General features: G+C 48.1%; 1 protein-coding gene across 1 annotated transcript in view; it reads left to right on the top strand.

The window, feature by feature from the left end:
• The first annotated feature begins 452 nt into the window (after nucleotides 1–452).
• The window catches only part of TMEM214 (transmembrane protein 214), a 40,695-nt gene continuing 18,748 nt past the window's right edge, over nucleotides 453–22,399 (top strand). Inside the window, exons 1-6 of the mRNA XM_074947286.1 lie at nucleotides 453–538; nucleotides 1,482–1,687; nucleotides 5,450–5,600; nucleotides 13,487–13,621; nucleotides 15,096–15,178; nucleotides 20,836–20,941. Coding sequence (XP_074803387.1) covers nucleotides 1,601–1,687; nucleotides 5,450–5,600; nucleotides 13,487–13,621; nucleotides 15,096–15,178; nucleotides 20,836–20,941 — 562 coding nt within the window. The 5' untranslated portion in view covers nucleotides 453–538; nucleotides 1,482–1,600. The remainder of the gene's footprint in view (nucleotides 539–1,481; nucleotides 1,688–5,449; nucleotides 5,601–13,486; nucleotides 13,622–15,095; nucleotides 15,179–20,835; nucleotides 20,942–22,399) is intronic.

The following is a 22,399-nucleotide window of genomic DNA, read 5'->3' as shown; positions in this document are numbered from 1 at the left end:
TGGGGGGAGTGGGGGGAAGGGGTTCTGGGGGAGGGGCTCTGAGCTGCCTGGAGTGGGGAGACGGGCTCTGAGCTGTCTGAGGGGGGCAGTGGGGTCTCTGGGGGAGGGGCTCTGAGCTGCCTGGAGTGGGGGGAGGGGCTCTGGGGTGGGAGGGAGAGTGGCCCCTCCCAAGCGGAGACAGCCCTGCTCGGCCCCGATTGGTCCACGTGAGCGAGGCCGGGGGGGCGGGGCAGAGACGTGGCAGGGCGAGCGCGGGGCCCGGGGGCGCGTCCCCGCGCCGGAGGCCAATCAGCGCGGGCCGTGGCGCGCGCCCCCACCCCTGCCCTCGCTGCCGCGGGCGCGCGCCCTGGCTGCGCGCTGACTCGGCGGGCGCGGCGCGCGGTGACGGGCGGCCCCATGGCCTCGGCGGGCCCGGCCGGCGCGGGGCGCTGGGAGCTGGTGCGCAGGGGCCGGGGCCGGGGCCGGCGGCCCGCGGGGGGCGCTGGCGGGCGCAGGGCGCTGCAGGAGGCCAACAGCGGCCGGCTGCTGCCTTCGGCCTGTGAGTGGGGGCGGGGCGGAGACCCCCGGGGGGAGCGGGGCTCAGCCCCCTCCGGGGGGGTGCGGGGCTCAGGCCCCCCCGGGGTGGAGCGGGACCGGGTCTCAGTCCCCTCCGGGGGGGGGTGCGGGCGGGGGGCTCAGGCCCCCCGGGGGAGCGGGTCTCAGTCCCCTCCGGGGGGGGGTGCGGGGGAGCGGCTCAGGCCCCCCCCCGGGGGGGAGCGGGACCGGGTCTCAGCCCTCTCCGGGGGGGGGTGCGGGCGGGCGGGAGCGGGGGGGGGCTCAGGCCCCCCGGGGGGCAGGCGGGGGAGCAGAGCCAGCGTAGGCATGTGGGGGCTCAGAGGCAGGCCCTGGGGCTCCGAGCTGATGCCCCCTGCGAGCAGGGCTTGGCCTCGCTGGGCAGGACCTGGGGAGCCGGCGGGCGCAGGAAGGCGAGTGCTCTGGGGTAACTGTTCCCATAGGGCTGGTGGGGGGGTTTGTTCGGACCTGGGCCTGCTCCGCTTCCTCCACCACCGTGGTGCACAGCTCTCCCCGGGACCTGGGTGTCCATGAGACTGGCCTCTGGGTACCCTGCCGTGGGCAGGCCAGCAGTGCCTGGAGAGGGTCTGAATCCTGCCCCAGCCCCAATGTGGGTGGGTGAGCGGGAGAGGAGCACGCTTCTTTATATTAAATGGAGACTTGCCGTGCAGCCTATCCCGCTGCCCAGGGCTCAGCCCGGGGGGAAGGAGACAGACTGCAGTGCCAAGATTCTGTACAAGGGAGATAGTGGTTTGTTAAGGAGCTGTAGTCCCTGGCTCGTAAAAGTTTTATTCGCTTAATACTGGATTTGCTTTTTTACGGGGTCTTTTTTAGCTGATGTGCTTCATCCCAATACATCTGCTTGTACTTGAGCGGCCTCTACGGTCTCAGCCGCATGGATCACTTCCCTCTGTTTATCTCATTTCTAGTGCCCATCACTACATCAGACACCATCTTTGAGCTGGGGTTTGAGAAAACTGTGAAGAAGCAGAACAAAGAGCAAGTGCCTCCAGCCCCTGCCCCTGAGCAGCATCACAAAAAACAGAACATGGGGAAAAATGCTAAAAAGTCAACTGCAGTTGATGCAGGACTCAAGCAAGGCAAATTCCGAACGCTGGAGGATGCACTGAAAGCTGTGAGTTTTCTCTCCTACTATTGAAACAGAAGGGCGTGAAGAGCAGTGCATCAGCAGTCAGGAGTTTATAGATGGGCCTGCTCATCTTAACTCATCCTGGTGATGTCACAAGAAGCCAGGTCCAGAGCTGCCGCAGAGCTTAGGGTGCCCGTAGTCTCCAACCTCAGTGTTTATGTTTCGGAATCTGAAGAGCGGCATTTCATTTGTGTAAATTAGAGCTGTCAGAGATGTATGCATTAATGTAATTAAATGCCAGCTATTTGCTCAGTGCTGTCTGACACACAAATATAGTCCTTTGCTAGGGCTTCTTAACTTCCAAAATTCAAACCCTGATGAGGAAAGATGCACTGGACGATCCGTAGGAAAGTGTTCTCTTCGTTTCCCTCCCTTTCCATCTTACTTCTACTACCCACTGTTAAGGTTGGGGTGGGGAAGGCACTTGACTAATGTGTGCTACAGGGGCAGGTTGCATGGAAGAAGCGAGCCCTGAAGTGGTTTTTGAGGGGTATGTGTTGGGTATGGGGGCAAGATGGCGTACTGGGACTGAGATTTTGTTCCGTGTATAGGAGAAAATAGGATGGTGGCACTGGCCATTCTCAGCAAGCAGTTCACCACCCTGGAATACTGCACGCTGGGACCCGTTATCTCCAGGGTTTGCACCTTCATGTTAAAGACCAGGGTGAGCATGGACCGTGTTGTAGAAATCTGTGAAGCTCATGTTAAGAAAAGCAAGAAGGTGAATTGTGGGAGTGGGCTGAAAAGGGGTCCGGAAGAGTGCAGGGGGGCCAAAAGCATCATGTAAGGGAAAACGATGAGCTGCGAAACGTGTCTCTAAAGAGAAGTTCTGTGATCTCACAGTAATAAGAAAGGTCAGAGGATGTAAAGGGAAAACAGCTTTCGGGAAAAGCTAGCGGGTAATTTCAACTGGATGGGAGCAGCAGAATGTAAAAACCGAGTACACAAGAATGTGAAGGTTTCTGAGCTCCTGCCTCCTGTCCTGTTCTCTCTGTTGCTCTTTCATCGTGGGGACTCGGATGCTGCCGCTGGCACTTTCAGAGCGGTAAGAGGTTGCTTGTCCAGACTAGTGGAGCAAATTGTGATGCCCAGACTACCCGTGTGCCTTGAGGAGCAGCATTCCGTTCTGCGCCAGTTCTGGAAAGTGCCCATCTTACCGCTTCCTAGAATTCAGATTTCAGAGGCTGCTGCCTTTGACGAGCCCTAGTCCTCACTGAGCCAAACTAGTATTTTGCTGTTCACCGTTGCACTGCCTGAATAAACGTCTCTGCAGAGCAGTAGGGACTCTTTGGATTTTTAATATACTATATGTATTGTATGACTTTTAGATCAACCTTTGGACTTTTGGATAATTTAAGCACTATGCCCGGATGTACAGACACTCTTAACCTGTGTATTATATAATTTTAACATTAGCTTTAATAACATTTTTAAATCTTGGTAGGAAAATGGTATAGGGAGTGTACTGCCTCTGTCCCAGTATCATCATTCTAGTGCCCCCAGTGCAAATGAGATGAGATGGGGGCACTCCCGGCTACTGTCTTGGTGTGTCTAGTGCCATTCTTGGAGGTCACGTTGATTATTTGAAGTGAACATTGACTTCCTTTTTAAAAAACCCAAACATCTTGTTGCTATGCCTGGCCAAAGCCCAAGCTGGGACTTTCTTTTTGTTCTGTTTCAGAGTAACAGCCGTGTTAGTCTGTATTCGTAAAAAGAAAAAAGAAAAGGAGTACTTGTGGCACCTTAGAGACTAACCAGTTTATTTGAGCATGAACTTTCGTGAGCTACAGCTCACTTCATCGGATGCATAGCATATCGTGGAAACTGTTTCGTACAGCACCTAGCCCAGTGGGGGCCTGGCCCATGACTGGGGCTCCTGGGTGCTACTATAATCCCAAAAAGAACGAGGAGTACTTGTGGCACCTTAGAGACTAACAAATTTATTTGAGCATAAGCTTTCGTGCTCTAAAGCCCACTTCATCGGATGCATGCAGTGGAAAATACAGTAGGAAGCTAGATATATACATAGAACATGAAAAAATGGGGGTTGTCATAACTCTAACAAGACGAATCGATTAAGGTGGGCTATTATCAGCAGGAGAAAAAAATGTTTGTAGTGATGATCAGGATGGCTCATTTCAAACAGTTGACAAGAAGGTGTGAGTAACAGTAGGGGGAAATTACTGCTAGAATGTTTGTCTGCCTAGGTGCTTATACAGTGCCCATTGGCGTGGTACCTGAATGTAGACTGACTCTCTTAGAAAAGCCAAACAAGGATTACATTGAAGCTTGTCATGGGATAATGAAGACTTGGTTGCTGGGGCTACTGTATTCAGTTCCTTCTCTTTAATCTAGGTTCTTATTCCATGCTCATTATAGGGGTATCTGTTACATTTCTGTTGGAGAAGGACATTACCATTTACATTCGATTTCTGGTTTAAGCTAAATTCACGTTGTGCGTCAGTGTTAATTGTGTTTGTGTTTTACAAGAAGGATAGACGTTAGGCGTTAAAAAGAGCAATCCAAACCGAATGAGTGTGGAAGGGGATAAATAGCCTGGCTTTTAGAATGGAAGTTCCTAATAGAAGTTAGGAAGCTTACATGACTGGTCCCTGAGGGTGCAGTGAACTAGTGCACAATGATCCAGTAATATTTCCAGGCAAACAGGCCCTCCTGGCTTTGGGTGTGTTTACAAATGTAGCAAGAGATGGTCCCTGCCTTGAAGAGCTTCAAATCTAATTTTAAAACAAGATGTGCCAAATAGGTAGAGGGTGACAATGATAAGAACGTATCTTGAAGTAGACTAGTTATTGGCCCAGTGTGCTGGTTCTGGGTCGTTCAGACAAGCAAGGAATCTTGCTATTCAGTCACTTCCTACCTCCAGGTCTCTGTGCAGGTTGATGCCCCAAAGTGCACTGATTCTGATACAAATGCAGTTGTGCGTAGTGGTAAGTGTGGACAACTCAGCATGGTTGACTCTCAAACTGCTTGGAAAAATGCAGCTACGCGCTATCTCGTTATCTTCAGATTATGCCTTTGGTAACACCTGGTTTTCCCTTTGCCAGTTGGTGGGGATGCACAACTGAACCAACTGGCTTTGTAATTGAAACTTAGCACATAGTTCTGTTGCTGCAAAAAATAGTCGAGTCCAGCTGTGACTCCCTTTCAGCTGTTGGCTTGCCAGTGCTAACAGGTGCATACCGGTGGAGAAAACACATTTTAGTCACCAGCTCTGACTTTCATATTAATGGGGAGCAAGAAGGGGCAAGTTCTGCACAGTCTCTTTTCGGTTTAGAGCAGCGTTTTATTTTTATTTGCTTTACTGACTTTCAGTCTTGCTATAAAGATCTGTTCAGTTCTGGACAAGTGTTCAGGTCCCTGCATTTTTTTTATTCTTCGTCCTCAGCATTGGGCTTTACTGGTTTTAATAGTTTCTATATAAAGAAACAAAACCAGGTCTTGTGCATCAGTGCCACTGCTGCTGTTCATGTAATGATGCAAAGGGTTGGTGAGTGGGGGGAGCAGTGAAGGTTGCGGCCCTAGGAAGCCTGTGTGTCCTGCATTGGAAATGCAGGGCTCTTGAACGAGTACAGATGGAAATGTAGTTCAACTGTCTTTTTACACAATCTTCCTGAACTAATTTATATTTCAGATCTCGCTCTTCCATACTCAGTACTTAGGATTCAGATCCATTCTCTGAATCTCAGATTGAGATTTTATACCATGTTCTTTGTGTGTCTTTTACAGCTTGATTTGACAGAACTTCAGAAGGAGCTGGATAAAAGTCAGAACGTGTTTCCTGAGAACCCATCTGTGTGGGTTAAAGACCTGGCTGGATATCTAAACTACAAGCTGCAGACCCCTCGGAGCGACCCCACTCTCAGCCAGCATACTCCTGGTCAGTGACTCTTTAAAGAACAAACTGTCCAGTGTGAAATGCTTGAGCGGCACGAGGGCAGTAAAACCTCATTCTGGTCGCCGTGCTCTGCTCTTGCATGTTGCTTTACAAACACTGATGCCAGCCTGCTAACACAGACATCTTGGTCAGTTCTGATGCACCCTTGAGCTAGGTGCTTTGAAGACACACACACTGAATCTATGCTGGCAAAAATGGGCCCATAACTCAACACCCACGGGTGCACTCAGAAAAGGGGTTGCAGTGGTGGCACCGGTGGTGTAAACAGAACTTAGGCATTTTTACCGCTCTGCTATCTAACCCTGCTCCGAGCAGGTCTGCGTGACATGGTGCTTGAAATTAGCCCACCTACTTAATAGCTAGTGGTCTAATCATCACCATAAGTAAACTTGCTAACTGTAACGCTAAGATACAGGTCTCATTTTAAACCCAAATTGATCCCTTCCTTAGAAACCTGCTCCCATTTTTATCCCTGCATATTTACGTCACAGAGGAAAAATTTTGAAGCTGAGGTTGAGTTAATACACAATATGCTAAAGAAAACCAGTGCTCATCAGGGCTGTAGTTCTGTTGTCCCTCGCAGGCACAGATCGTGGTTCTGGCGGGTGAGAGCACAAGATGGTGTATTAGTTGGTGTCTGCAGCAGACCATCAAATCACAGCAGGGAACCAGATGACCGCTTCCTTATGCACCTGTCTATAATGTGTAGGGGGAAAAGGTGCATAATCACTTGGGACTTTAGAGTGACACCTGCGGGAGGTCTCAAGCTGCCAGTAGTAAAACATCCTTGGAATGTCTCAACAGTACAGATGACAATTTCCTAACCCAGAAAGTGTTGCAGCCAACCTGGGGAAAGAAATTCTGTATTAGACCATGTCCTAACAGATAGAGAGGAACTGATCACCGAACTAAAAATTAATGGTAGCTTAGGTACAAGTGGTCATGACTTGATCACATTTAGAATGCACAACCAGCATAAAGTCCAGACCAGTAATATACATACTTGGCGCTTTAATAGGGCCAATTTCGCAAAGCTGAAAGCAATTATGAGCCAGATCAGCTGGGAGGAAGAGTTTAATCAGAAAAATGTGAACGATAATTGGGAATCATTTAAGGACACTTTACTAGATGCCTCCAAAGGCACAATCTCACAATCAAGGAAGAAGGCTATGCTGGTTAAAAAATTGATCTGGTTTAGAGGGGAAGTGAAGGCAGCTATAAAAATATATATATAACAAATAGAAGAAAGGGGAAGTTGACAGTAATGAATATAAATCAGAAGTTAAAAATCGTAGAAAATTGATCAGGAAAGCCAAGGGACACAAGGAGAAATCTATGGCTGCAAAGTTCAGGACAATAAGGAGTTGTTTAAATATATTAGGAACAAAAAGAATCCTGACAATGGTACTGGTCCACTACTAAATGGAAACAGTAGAATTATCAATAATCATGCAGAAGAGACAAAACTGTTCAATATATATTTCTGTTCTGTATTTGGGGGAAAGACACATGATATAGTCTCATCATATGGTGATGATAGCACTCTTTCCACTCCACTGGTATCTCTGGAGGATGTTAAACAGAAGCTACTAAAGTCAGACTTTTTAAAATCAGTGGGTCTCGATGACTTGCGTCCAAGAGTTTTGAAAGAACTGGCCACTAATGTTCATTTTTCAGTAAGTCTTGGAGCACTGGAGAAGTTCCAGAAGATGTGCCAGTTTTTAAAAGGGTCAGTGGGATGACCCAGGTAACTATGGGCCTGTCAGGCTGGCATTGATCCCTGGCAACATAATGGAGCAGCTGATACGAGACTATTAATAATAGGGTAATATAATTAATGCAAAGCAACATGGGTGTATGGAGATCAACCCTGTCAAACTAACTTAACATCTTTTTTTGATGAGATTACAAGTTTATTTGATCAACCTAATAGTGTTGAGATAATAGACTTAGACTTCTCTATAGGCATTTGACGGCACCCCATAACATTTTGATTAAAAAACTAGATTGATATAAAATTAACACTGCACACATTAAATGGATTCAAAACTGGCTCACAGATAGGTCTCAAACTGTAATTGTAAATGAGGTGTGTGTCTAGTGGGGTCCTGCCGGGATCAGTTCTAGGTCGTACGCTCTTTATCCTTCGAGTGACCAAGAAGAAAGCATAAAATCATCACAGACAAAGACTGCAGATGACCCAAAACCTGTGGGTGTGTGGTAAATATTGAAGGGGACAGGTCCCTGATTCAGAATCATAGAATCATAGAATATCAGGGTTGGAAGGGACCCCAGAAGGTCATCTAGTCCAACCCCCTGCTCCAAGCAGGACCAATTCCCAGTTAAATCATCCCAGCCAGGGCTTTGTCAAGCCTGACCTTAAAAACCTCTAAGGAAGGAGATTCTACCACCTCCCTAGGTAACGCATTCCAGTGTTTCACCACCCTCTTAGTGAAAAAGTTTTTCCTAATATCCAACCTAAACCTCCCCCACTGCAACTTGAGACCATTACTCCTCGTTCTGTCATCTGCTACCATTGAGAACAGTCTAGAGCCATCCTCTTTGGAACCCCCTTTCAGGTAGTTGAAAGCAGCTATCAAATCCCCCCTCATTCTTCTCTTCTGCAGACTAAACAATCCCAGCTCCCTCAGCCTCTCCTCATAAGTCATGTGCTCTAGACCCCTAATCATTTTTGTTGCCCTTCGCTGGACTCTCTCCAATTTATCCACATCCTTCTTGTAGTGTGGGGCCCAAAACTGGACACAGTACTCCAGAAGAGGCCTCACCAGTGTCGAATAGAGGGGAACGATCACATCCCTCGATCTGCTGGCTATGCCCCTACTTATACATCCCAAAATGCCATTGGCCTTCTTGGCAACAAGGGCACACTGTTGACTCATATCCAGCTTCTCGTCCACTGTCACCCCTAGGTCCTTTTCCGCAGAACTGCTGCCTAGCCATTCGGTCCCTAGTCTGTAGCGGTGCATTGGATTCTTCCATCCTAAGTGCAGGACCCTGCACTTATCCTTATTGAACCTCATCAGATTTCTTTTGGCCCAATCCTCCAATTTGTCTAGGTCCTTCTGTATCCTATCCCTCCCCTCCAGCGTATCTACCACTCCTCCCAGTTTAGTATCATCTGCAAATTTGCTGAGAGTGCAATCCACACCATCCTCCAGATCATTTATGAAGATATTGAACAAAACCGGCCCCAGGACCGACCCCTGGGGCACTCCACTTGACACCGGCTGCCAACTAGACATGGAGCCATTGATCACTACCCGTTGAGCCCGACAATCTAGCCAGCTTTCTACCCACCTTATAGTGCATTCATCCAGCCCATACTTCTTTAACTTGCTGACAAGAATACTGTGGGAGACCGTGTCAAAAGCTTTGCTAAAGTCAAGAAACAATACATCCACTGCTTTCCCTTCATCCACAGAACCAGTAATCTCATCATAAAAGGCGATTAGATTAGTCAGGCATGACCTTCCCTTGGTGAATCCATGCTGACTGTTCCTGATCACTTTCCTCTCATGTAAGTGCTTCAGGATTGATTCTTTGAGGACCTGCTCCATGATTTTTCCAGGGACTGAGGTGAGGCTGACTGGCCTGTAGTTCCCAGGATCCTCCTTCTTCCCTTTTTTAAAGATTGGCACTACATTAGCCTTTTTCCAGTCATCCGGGACTTCCCCCGTTCGCCACGAGTTTTCAAAGATAATGGCCAAGGGCTCTGCAATCACAGCCGCCAATTCCTTCAGCACTCTCGGATGTAACTCGTCTGGCCCCATGGACTTGTGCACGTCCAGCTTTTCTAAATAGTCCCTAACCACCTCTATCTCCACAGAGGGCTGGCCATCTCTTCCCCATTCTGTGATGCCCAGCGCAGCAGTCTGGGAGCTGACCTTGTTAGTGAAGACAGAGGCAAAAAAAGCATTGAGCACGTTAGCTTTTTCCACATCCTCTGTCACTAGGTTGCCTCCCTCATTCAGTAAGGGGCCCACACTTTCCTTGGCTTTCTTCTTGTTGCCAACATACCTGAAGAAACCCTTCTTGTTACTCTTGACATCTCTTGCTAGCTGCAGCTCCAGGTGCGATTTGGCCCTCCTTATATCTTTCCTACATGCCCGAGCAATATTTTTATACTCTTCCCTGGTCATATGTCCAACCTTCCACTTCTTGTAAGCTTCTTTTTTATGTTTAAGATCCGCTAGGATTTCACCATTAAGCCAAGCTGGTCGCTTGCCATGTTTACTATTCTTTCGACTCATCGGGATGGTTTGTCCCTGTAACCTCAACAGGGATTCCTTGAAATACAGCCAGCTCTCCTGGTCTCCCTTCCCCTTCATGATAGTCCCCCAGGGGATCCTACCCATCCGTTCCCTGAGGGAGTCGAAGTCTGCTTTCCTGAAGTCCAGGGTCCGTATCCTGCTGCTTACCTTTCTTCCCTGCGTCAGGATCCTGAACTCAACCAACTCATGGTCACTGCCTCCCAGATTCCCATCCACTTTTGCTTCCCCCACTAATTCTACCCGGTTTGTGAGCAGCAGGTCAAGAAAAGCGCCCCCCCTAGTTGGCTATCATTTATAAAAATGGCCTGCATTTCTTGTTACTAGATGTATGCTTTTAGCCATATTAAAACACATGTTGTTTTCGTAAACTGATGGAAGCAGAGACCCAGATAGCTCTGGGTCTCTGCTTCCATCAGTTTACGAAAACAACATGTGTTTTAATATGGCTAAAAGCATACATCTAGTAACAAGAAATGCAGGCCATTTTTACATATTACATATAATCAGCTGAACATGATCTCCCAATGTGAAGCTGTGGCCAAAAGAGCTAATGTGATCCTGCATAAACGTAAATCTCCAGTAGAAGCAGAGAGGTTATTTGATCTCCGTATTTAGCATTAGCGTGACTGCTGCTGGAATACTGTGCCCAGTTTTGGTGCCCACAGTTCAAGAAGGATGCTGATAATTTGGAGAGCGGTCAGAGAAGAGACATGAATATGATTAAAGGACTAGAAAACCTGCCTTATAATGATAGACTCAAGGAGCTCAATCTATTTAGCTTAGCAAAGAGAAGGATAAGGGGTGACTTGATCACAGTCTGTAAGTATTTTCATGGGGAACAAATAGTTTATGATGGGCTCTTCAGTCTAGCAGAGAAAGATCCAGTGGATAGAGGTAGAAGCTAGACAAGTTCAGACTGGCAATAAGGTAAATATTTAACAGGGAGAGTAATTAACCAGTGGAACAATTTCCCAAGGGCTGTGGTTGATTTTCCATCACTGACAATTTTTAAATTAAGATAAGCTGTTTTATTAAAAGATCGGCTTTAGGAATTATTTTTGAAGTTCTCAGGAGGTCAGACTAGATCAGTGGTCCCCAAACTATGGGGCACGCCCCGCTAGGGGGGAGTGGAGGAATGTTTAATGGGGCGTGGGGGAACGTTGGGGGGGGGGTGGAGTCCAGGCCAACTCCCATGCGGGGAGGGAGCGCCCCTGGCCCCCTTGCCCCCCTCTGGCCATCGGCCCCAGCTGTGGCCCTAGCCCTGGCTCCCAACCAAGGCTCCTGGGGTGTGTGTGTGGCGCATGGACAGCGGTAAGGAGGGGCACGATGTAAAAAGTGTGGGGACCACTGGACTAGATGGTCCCAGTGGTCCCTTCTGGCCTTGGAATGTAGGAATCTGAGGACTAAAGGAGCGGAGGGCTGAGTGTGTTGACTTTGGCCTTATCTATGCTAGGCTTGCACGACATTTTTGGTAGTGGCTACTGCTAGCTCAGCAGCACCAGAGGAAACAAGAGACTTGGTTCCAAGCAGCCACTGGATTTTAATCTTTGGATTTTAAAGCTCACTCTGCATATGAGCCATGTGCTGGTGCCCATCTGTTTCAGATCCTTTGCGTGTGCGCACATTATACAAAGCGAAATGTTTTTCATTTAAAAAGTAGCTTTTCCTCAGTCAGCAGGCTTTTGTGTACCTCGAGGGTGGAACAGAATCATAACCCTTATCTGTGACTGTGCAGATAAAGCATGGGCCACTGCTTAATTTTGTGTACGTCTGTAATCTGATGTCTGCATACGCCAGTTAAAAAGTCACTGTCTTCACACATGGCAGAGAACTGACAAATTAGTGACTTTCCTTAATCCTACCTGCTCCCCAAGAGCCTACATTTTCTCACGTGGTCTTCTAAAATTGGGCAACAAAGTTCCTGTGTGGCCGTGGCTCTCAAACGTTTTGTATTGGCAGCCCCTCTCAAACAGCAAGCCTCTGAGCGCGACTCCTCTTATAAATTAAAAACACCTTTTTATATTGAACACTATTTTAAATGCTAAATTTATAATCCTGTTCAAAATGAATTTACGTTTTCACGCTGCTTTTAAATTGAGACTAAAACACATTTTTACTGAATGATTGTTATAAGCATAAAACTTACCTTGTTAACTAGTTACTTTTTAATACTGGGAAGGGCTCAAAGAAACTTGATCGATATCACTTTTCACAGCAGACTTAGCACCCTATTACTATCTTTACCTCTGCGCGGCTGCTGACGGAGGCGCATCCTACAGAACCGGGCAGCCCTGAAAGCCGCGCCGCTGCCAGCAGCCGCGCAGAAGAAAGGGTGGCAATCCGGCGCTAAGTCTGCTGTGAAAAGTGATATTTGTATGTTTGTTAGTCACTTTTCACAGCCTCCCAGCTGCCTTCGGAGACAGGCGGCTGGAGAGTGGCAGCTGCTGGCTGGGTGCCCAGCTCTAAAGGCAGCACTGCCACCAGCAGCAGGAGTGCAGAAGTGAGGGTGGCAATGCCATACCATGCCACCCTTACTTCTCTGCAGCATTTGATATTTGTGCTGTGAAGTTTGGCTCTGGGTGGGGAGGGGTAATGCAAATTTGGAGTGGCAATTGCCCCTGCAAGGGCTCCCCCCCAGCACCGCCCCTGCCTGTGTGGCTGACCGTTAAATTATAAATTACTTTTTTTTTGCTGATCTCAGTGTTCTGATTGGTCTGCGTTTAATGCAGCTCGTCAGCTGCTGAACAGTCAAGCCCTCTCATGTTGTCTCAGTCCCACTTTTTTAATCTCAAAACAACAAACCTGCGCACACGATACTCCGATCCCCAGAGTCCAGTTTCCTTAAGGTGGTGATATTACAAATGTATATTTTGTTTAGGAACAATGATCACTGCATCTTATGGTTGCAATACTTTCTGAAGTAAATGTGCTACATTGCAATGGAAAGGTGTGTGTAACTTTCTAAAACGCTAGATTTAAATTATATATTTTATAGCAGTTGCTCTCTTTTGTGCATATACTTGTGACCCCCCACTTAATAATCAAGCGACTCCCACCTGCAGTTTGAGAACCCCTACGGTCCTTGCTAACTCACTTCTGGAGCACTGCTGATGCCTGGGAAACTGCGATTTAATCATAGGACAGCATGACTTGCTCCGGTGGTGGTTCACTAGCTACCTGGAAGCAAGAATCTGAATACAAAGGTCTCTGTTCATCCATCTTGAAAGGGACAATTGTAAAGACAGATTATTTGCAGGAATCTCTTCTGCTTTATGCATTGCCAAACCACCGAGTTTCGTTCCTGTAGATTAGAAGACAGAGACAGCACTGTGATGTTTTTTCCCCCAAATCCCACATGACTCCGGTGAAACCAGCAGTTAAAAAATAATCTTTTTATTCCTAAACTCCGCACACTTCCTCTGGCGTAACTGAGAATAGGAGTCGCTTGTTGACCCTGCATTGCACATGATCTGGGATTGCCATGTTTCCTTGAAGCCACTTGCAAGCTTTTATAGTAGCATTTATTAATGTGGGCCCATGAAATTCCCTCACACTTATGTGTTCTTCTGACTCCAGATTACCCCTACAGTCTTGTGAACAAGGAGCTGAGAAGCATCATCAAGTCCCTGCTAGTGAAAGCCTCCAGCGTGCTGGAGCTCTTCTTCGATCACTGTATTTATACGATGTTGCAAGAGCTGGACAAAACTCCTGGTAAGAGCCACCTGGACGAGGGCCCGGTCAGTTCAGTATCTCTAGGCTACGGGTACTGCCTATGTTCGGTCGTTCCAAGAACGACTAGAGCAGGAGGCTCATTCTCAGGCCCAGCCTAGAGGTGGTAGGTTTGAGACATTCTGGGGCTGAGGAAAGTTTTGAAGCGGCAGGAATCTCTCGCTGTGTATTTCTGTTTATCACTAGCCGCTACCCTAACAGCTTGTAGGCACTTGTACGGTAAAGCATGCAGACTGCTGGGGGGAAACCCATTCTGATTGATTTGCATTTCTGATAGTTGCAGCTCGGATTTGGGCTCGGTAGGACCGTAGCAGGGAGGGAATTCCTGAGCTGAGAACGCCTCATGGAAAATACCCTCCTCCCAGCCCCTTTTTTCCCTTGTATTTTTGGCACACGCCTAAGCTTTCAACAGCAAGCCTAGAGTGATCATTATACAATGCTTGTTTATTTAAATAAGAAAACCGCGAACACGTGACCAGTGTGTGAACTGATGCTGTCCATTTGTGACTCTGTGGGCTGCCTGAAACAACAGCTCTGAGAGGTGTGAATTGCCCCATTTGTCTCAACGAGTGTTAACTCTGAAACCTAAAGATACCATAAATACCAACATTAACTATTTCACTCCCGATCATTTTAGCAGAGCCATTCCTCTAATGTGCTGACCCCACAATCGGAAAGAGCTTCCTGTACTTCTTCCACCTTCACTTTTTAATTCACAGGGAGCTGCCACTGGTTCAGTGCTGCAGCGTGGCTGCAGTGTGCACAACTCGTGATCATAGTGACGCACTAAGGAATGAATGAGCTGCTTCTCATAACCATCACCAGCCACTGTCTTCCTGCTCCCCCCCGACGCGTCCCTTTTTAATTGAAACCAGGATGGGGTTAGCCCCAGGCTGCTCCACTGAGTTACCTCGTGGCAGTATCTGTCTGGGAGCCAGCAGAAGCCACATCTGCATTCCTTGGAAGCCTGGGCTAGGCAGGAGGTTTTTCTGCCTGGAGAAGCCTGTTTTCTCGGAAACTTGGGTGACTCAGTTGTGGAGTGGGTGGGGCAGGGACTGCTGGGGATCACCACAGTGGGGGTGATTATCTCTCAAGGGTGGGACTGTGCTTCCCTTCTAACAGAGGCAGCTGTGTGCTATCAGCACAGCTGAGAGAAGAGGGAGGGACCCAGAGTGGGAATGGAAAGCAAGGAGGGTGGATAAGAAAGAAGTGGACCTGAAAGCATCATGCTGGGCCCCACCTCTGTTATGAAAGGGTTAGTGAGCAAAAGGGAGTGCCGCTGGATGCGGGAGCGGGTTGTGTGAACCCAGCTGGGTGTGCTGTTTGCGGGTGTGTGGGGGGGTAACCCTTCAATTTTTGGACATTGTAGGGAGAAGAGAGATGTGTTTAAAAGCAACATAACCTTCAACTGCTGGGACTCCAGCTTAGTCTGAGCCTGGTGTTGCGTGTTTTGCAGGGGAGTCGCTGCATGGATACCGGATCTGCATACAGGCAGTGGTGCTGGACAAGCCTAAAATTGCAACCGTGAATCTGGGCAAGGTGAGCTGAATGTGTGCTCCAGCTACTAGGCTGGCCTGTTCGTAAAACCAAACAGCGGTTCCCCTCCTAACCAGCGGGTCCTGCTGGTCCTTCAGAAAGATCTCTTGCTTCATGAGCCACAAGGGATCTGCTTAGCTTAGTGGAGACAGCCATGAGCCTTCTGAGCACCCCCATATGCTGACCAGCATGCACAGAACATACTGATGGATCATTCAGATAGAGCAGTGGGTCTCAACCAGGGGTACGCAGAGGATGTTTGGTGAGGTGCCAGCTATGCCTGTTTTATACCATCCGTGACTTTAACCGCTAGGACGCACTGTCCCTTCGCGGCGGGCAGCCCGGGCTAGGCTGACGGATGCCCCAACGTCCTAACCACCCGTGACTTTAACTGCTAGAGCTCAGAGCTCCTTCGCAGCGGGCAGTCAGGATTGACTGACAGGCGCCCCAAGAGTTTGCCCCGTGGAGGCGGCACAACTCAACGCTAGGCTCTTAGTACTCTCACCTAATGGCCAGGCTTTATAGCCAAAACGGCTGAGGTTCTTTAATTGTGTTGGCTGCTTTACAGTAAACCAGAGAAACAAGTCAGGCTTATGCACAAATGGTTACCAAAATTTATTAAACTAGATTCTAATCATGTGGTTACAAAATTGCTAGTGCCTACTTATTTAAATGTAGAGATGTTACACACACAAACAAGTTACAAAACTGAAGCTACAATCCCAAAGAAAGAAAACAAAGTATAGAGCTCTATTTCAAAATATGTGTACACTAAAGATAGGAGATCAGGTGTGGGTGCTTCTTACCCTCCTTGCATCTCTCGATTCCAGCGGTGCCAAGCCAGGATCGGTCACTCAATTCCGCGGAAAGACGAATAAGGGACAAGGCTTAGGGATCCTCTTAGCTGCAGAAGCCTTGGGAGGCTGTCACTTATCTGACCAGCAGATAGATAGTGAAAAGCACTCAAAAATCATGGTGCTGTAGGTCCCTTACTTATACCTCCGTACTCCTTTATTCTCTTTCTCCTTTCTTATGCCAAATTGGGGCTGGTCTGTCTGGGCGACGCCAGCTCTCGCAAGAGTAGTTTACACTTGCAAGGGAGAGAAACAATAAGTGTCGACTACTGGACATTCCTTTTATTAGGGTAAATATTTTCCCACCTAGGATGTTGGTGTGTGTGCATCATGCTATTTAGTAGGGGCTAAGAGCCATGTCTGTCACAGCGCCTCTGCCTGCTGTGAGCCTAATCGTTGTATATGTTCCCAGAGGCACATTGTAGCAGCACACCTGTGCTTTTCACAGCTTCAAAGGCTGTGCTGGAATTTATGTTAAGTGCCCTGTTTTGGCTTCCGCAATGCTGGTCTGAGGGGGGGGGGGGGCTGGCTGTCTGGCTACAAGGGGATAGATCAACTCATCTAGATATTTGCCTAGTTTTTCAACAGGCTACATAAAAAGCACTAGCAAAGTCAGTACAAACTACAATTTCCTACAGACACTGACTTGTTTCTACTGCTCTATATACACTATATGCTGAAATGTAAGTATGATATTTATATTCCAGTTGATTTATTTTATAGTTATATGGTAACAACAAGAAAGTAAGGTTTCAGAGTAGCAGCCATGTTAGTCTGTATACGCAAAAAGAACAGGAGGACTTGCGGCACCTTAGAGACTAAGAAATTTATTTGAGCATAAGCTTTCGTGAGCTACAGCTCACTTCATCGGATGCATCCAGTGAAGTGAGCTGTAGCTCACAAAAGCTTATACTCAAATAAATTTGTTAGTCTCTAAGGTGCCACAAATACTCCTTTTCAGTACTAGTGGGCTGTGATACTTTTTTATTTTTATGTCTGATTTTGTAAGCAAGTAGTTTTTAAGTGAGGTGAAACTTGGGGGTACGAAAGACAAACCCTGAAAAGGGTACAGTTGTCTGGAAAGGTTGAGAGCCACTGAGAGAGAGTATTCCTGACAGCTGCCTTCCCAAAAGGGATGTGGTTGGAAAATTTCCTGAGGGTAGAAATAGCCCACAATAAACAGGAGGATGTCAGTGCCTCCTGCCCAGATGCTAGAGTCACAGTAAATACAGGTACCACGTTGTGCCACTCCCTTGAAAAATCTCATTCCTGTCTAGTAACCTGTTTCCCTGTTAGAGGTCACTGCACTCTTTTATCATAGAATCATAGACTATCAGGGTTGGAAGGGACCTCAGGAGGTCATCTAGTCCCACCCCCTGCTCAAAGCAGGACCGATCCCCAATTTTTGCCCCAGAGCCCTAAATGGCCCCCTCGAGGACTGAACTCACAACCCTGGGTTTAGCAGGCCAATACTCAAACCACTGAGCTTTTCTCTGGGCTGGAGAGAGTGGAGAAGAAAGTTTACCTGTTAGCTTTGCTTATTGGTGTTAATTAGTGATGAGATGAGATCCACTTTTTTAATACCGCACTGGTTCAAAGCAAACGAACGCCACTGACTTTGGCATGTGGGCCATGCAGTCACTACGGTTGTGCCCTGGGCTGTGGCTCTGCCTTGTGCCATCCCATTGTGCTGCTGACTCTGCTTTTCTGGCCCATTATAGTTTGAACCCTGTGTTCCTGTGGGCCAGAACAAACCACAATTTCACTTTTATGTGACCTCTTGAGGTTTGTTTTAATTAATGTCTGGCCAGAAGAAGAGAAGGCAGGAGTGGATGGGGCCCCACCTGTGAGAATTGGATGGCATGGCTGAGTGCTGGAAGGCCATACTCTGGAAAACCTGGAGTTAGCTGGATGCTGTGAGCTTTCCCCCTTTGTCCCTCCATAAAACTGCTCTTTGGCCCGGCTCTGAAGGTTTCTGTGAGCCGATATGGAGCAGGCAGTTTCTTTAATGAATGTTAAAAAATCCAACCCCCAGGCCTCCACACTGACTCGCTCGGTTTCACTTTGGGACACAGCTGCCTGAGCTGTCTGCCCCAGCTCCCCATGCTGCGCAGCGGCCAGGGGAGGTCACTAAGGCTCCGTATCGGCAACAACCAGGCTGACAGGTGTTTGAGATGGACCTTTTTTCTGACTGTAAGTGTGCTCAGAAAAGTGAGGGGCTAATGGCACTAACCACGGAGTCAGGCGTATTGCATCCTGGGGCTGTGTGAGCTTCTCTCTCATATGGCTCATACGCCGTGCACCTGCTTGCAAGAACTAGGATACTGGGAAGAAACAGTGGCCTCTTGCCGCTGCTCCTGGCGGGTAGGATTGCTCTCCACCCATCCTTGTCTGCTCTGTTCTCTTTGTCTCTGTCCCAGCAGACCCCCTTAAGAGATGTCTGTCCACACCTGACTCCCTCTTTGGTTTCCAGCTTAAGTCTTTTCTTCTCTGCTGCTCTCCTCTCTTGGCTGCTGGTTGCAAGGTGTTAACTTCCCTTGGGGTTTCCATTGAGCCTTCCAGATTCTCCATTCACACGTGTGTATTGGAGCGAGTCCTTGTGAAGAGTCTGCTTCCAGCGAGGCAGTGCCTACGCTACGGGCGTGACAGCGGCACGGCTGCGGCACTGTAGCCATGCTGCTGTGGCTGCAGAACGGGTTATTCAGTTGATGTGTCTGTCTCCCCGAGCAGCAGTAGCTCAGTTGACGGACGCATCCTGCTGTCGCCCTAGCCATGCCTGTACCAAGGGTTAGGTCAGCTTATCTGACGTCGCCCTCGCTGTGTCACTCGGTCGCCCTCGCTGTGTCATTTTGCACACCCCTGAGCAGCATCGTTATGTTGAGGAAGCGTAGACCAGGCCTCAGTGTATATCACTACCAAGTGCACAGGGCTTCCGAAGCTGGCATATGGATCATAAAAACATTACAGAAAATTCCCACATTCGTTGCATAGGCATCACCCAAGAAGCATCAGTTATTCTGCTTGTAGTAAGATGAGGCCCTGAAACATAAACCCTTGGTATTAGAGACCTGGTATGAGGCCTGAACTAAAGTAATGGTCAAGACTTTGCTAACATAAAGCAAAGTTAAGTTGTGAGCCAGAGGCAGGCCCTGCTCACAAAAGCTGGCAAGAAGGCGGCTGCTAATTGGACATATACACATCTTATCCTCAGGGATGCATCTTATACACAAGTACAGACAAGTTACACATCACTCCTGAGGCATCGAGGTACAACCCCTCTGCGTGTTGAGGTGCTGCCTCGCTCCTGGTACGTGTTGGTTTGAACAGACAGGTCTATCCATCATATTGTCCTTTTGACCCTGTCTTTAGGATGGGTCAGCCTGTTCCTCATTATCTCTGTGGAATGTGTTCGTACCGGACCGTTCTGGTGCCATCCTGGCCCATGTTTATCCTATTAGTGCTTGATCCCCTATAGATATGTCTATACGTTCAACGAGCAGCCTTCTTCTTGCCAACTTTTGTGAGCAGGGCCTACCTCTGGCTCACGACTTAACTTTGCTTTATGTTAGCAAAGTCTTGACCATTACTTTAGTTCAGGCCTCAGATCTCATACCGGACCTGTGATACCAAGGGTTTATGGTTCAGGGCCTCCACTTACTACACTGCCTTTCTGGGGCCATAAGTATTCTTCAGCTGATGAAATTGAGAGTCAGGAAATGAAGAACTAGGCTGCTTTCCAAGCCTCTGAGTCAGGGTTCATTACTGTGATTTGTTCAGCCTGCCTCCTGTCCTTCACAGAGCTCACAGCTAGAATAAATCATCCGGCTGGTGACAGCTGTACTGGGGGTGGGGGCAGCTTCTCATTTGTTCGTTTAAAAAACCCCCAAATCCTTCTAAACGACTGAGTAGGATCCTGCTGTGCTCCTAGCCAGCCTGTCGCTGCTTGAGCTTACGGCGGTACCCTGGGTCTCTCCAGTCCTTCCTCTTGTCTTTTGCATCCATTTGTTATAGCTTATCTTGAAGCGTAATCTGGTCAGGGCAGGGACTGCATCTCCCTGTGTGTGTGGGCGGGGCCTAGCGTGATGGGCCCACACACTAAGTGTAGGCGTGGGGAGAATGCTGACCTATCTCTCAGTATGTCTGAGTATTTGTGGGCAGTTGAAGTCCAGAGTCTGTGGGGACCAGTAACAGATGTGGAGAGAACAGAAAAGACAGCAGTGGCATCTCACCCGGTTTTTACTTTTTCCCCACCACCTGTCTCCGCTTCTGGGGCTAATAGTATTAGTGGCAGTTCACTTTTATCTTAAATGCACTGGCAGGTAGAATGGATTTATTCAGTGCGTGTGTATCTTGTGGCCTTTAACCCTGTGCAGAGGTCATTTGCAGCCTAATTTTGATAGATCTTTTGCTGCTGGACCACATATTTGTTCCCCTCCTGTGCTTCGAAGCAATATATCTGCTTTGATACAGCTGCGTTTAGTTGCACCTGGGGGAATGTCTGACACTAAATATAAAATACACCGTCTGTTTTAGTCTCGTGTTATCATGTTTTTGCTCTGAATCTTGTATAGTTCTATCTCTTCCTGCAAACACTTCAGTTTCAGATTTGTTTCAGCTACTCTTGTCGTATTGTTTCCTGTCCCCAAATTCCTATGTCAAAGTCATGGCACAAAGTGGCTTAGCTGGGGATCAGATTCATGACTGTTGCTCTGAGCCTTTCACTGCCTTTTCTTAGTAGAATGTTATGTGGGGAGGGAGGCTGTGGAATTTGTTTTAAAATTAATTTGTGTTTGATTTTCCCTTCAGTATTTAGAGCTGTTACGGTCCCATCAGAACAAGCCAATGAAATGCCTCACAATCATGTGGGCTCTGGGACAAGCTGGATTCACAGACCTCACTGAAGGACTGAAAGGTAAGAGCTGCCTGAGTCCAGAAGAAGCAGTCTGGGGAGATCCAGGGAGTGAACTTAATTTCCACTCATGCACTTGCTCCGCTCTACTTGAAAACAGGACATGTACCTGAGATAGCAAAGGCATGCCGCTGTGGGGCACAGTGGGTGAAGGACCCCAAATAATTCATGCAAGACTTGTAAATGTGTGGTGAGGCTCCTCTCTCTAATGGGATTAGCTTTCTCTTACCTCACTTTCATGACTTCATTGCTGGGATAAATCATTTTCAACAGCAAAAGCAGGGGGTCACCTAATTTATTTGGAAACTTGTTTGCAAATGAAATAGCTGATGTCCCTCTGGGAGGCATCCATCAGTGCAGCAGAGATGTAACAGGTGTTACATTCACTGCTTCTCCTTAGGAACTAGTGATTGTTGGCTTTGCAAGTTCCTTTGTTCCTTAACTTTGATGCAAACAAAGATTGGGTTTAACCAGGGAATGACGGCTGGAAATGACGCGCATGTTCTGGACCTCCATGTGTTTTCTGATCCATAAAGTGCAACATTTAAAACTACAAAATGTGCAGCTCTAGGAAGTGCTAGATTGTTATTTTCAAACTACTGTTGGCATGGAGAGAGAGAAGCTAATTTTCAGAACTAACAGTCGTGCTGGGCAGTGCTCTAAGCAACTATCTCACTTCCCCTTTGGAGAGTGGCCATCATTGTGGTATCTAGACTCTGGAAAGTACCTCTATAGTACTGAAAGTTAAACAGTCTCGCTACAGGATGGGTGTTTTCCAGCCTGATGAGACACTAGCCTCCACTGCAACAGTGCTATAAAGCACCTAAGACTGCTCAGTCAGTCACAGGGCTCAGCTGGGTAGTCTGACCTATTTGAGAGAGCTCTTGTGGACTGGAACCAGGCTGCTCCATGGTCTGCTGGGCGTTTTAGGGGAGAAGGGAGAGAGGAAGGCAAGACATATTGACTAAAAGGTATAGCCAATTGTTCGACTGCACTCGCAGAGCATTCTTAACACGTTCCAGAGACCAAAGACCCAAACTTAGGCCACGTCGATAGGGACAGCGCTGCGGCAGTGCGGCTGCACCGGTACGGCTCTGCCGCTGCAGCGTGTGTGGTGAAGATGCTCTGTGCCTATTGGAGAGAGCTCTCCTATCAGCATAAAAATCCCCCCTCTGCGAGCGGCAGAAGCGGTCAGCAGGAGAAGCTCTTCTGCCGACATAGCGCTGTGCACACGAGCGTTTTTGCCGGCGTGACTTGTGTCGTTGAGGGGTTGGTTTATTCACACCCCGAGTGACAAGCATGCGCTGTAGTGTAGACGTAGCCTTAGCCACATTGATTGTCAAAGTGGCACAGTACAAAGAAGGAGACATACGTACCCTCCTTCTGGAAAGCAGTTCTTTTCTCCCAGCATATTCACCTTGCACAGAAGGGGAGCTTCAAAAATACACATTTTACCTGGCA

Source organism: Natator depressus, chromosome 3, assembly GCF_965152275.1.
Source record: "Natator depressus isolate rNatDep1 chromosome 3, rNatDep2.hap1, whole genome shotgun sequence".
Taxonomy (NCBI): Eukaryota; Metazoa; Chordata; order Testudines; family Cheloniidae; genus Natator; species Natator depressus.
Note: the sequence above shows the minus strand (reverse complement) of the source record. Positions and strands in the feature narration are given on the sequence as shown.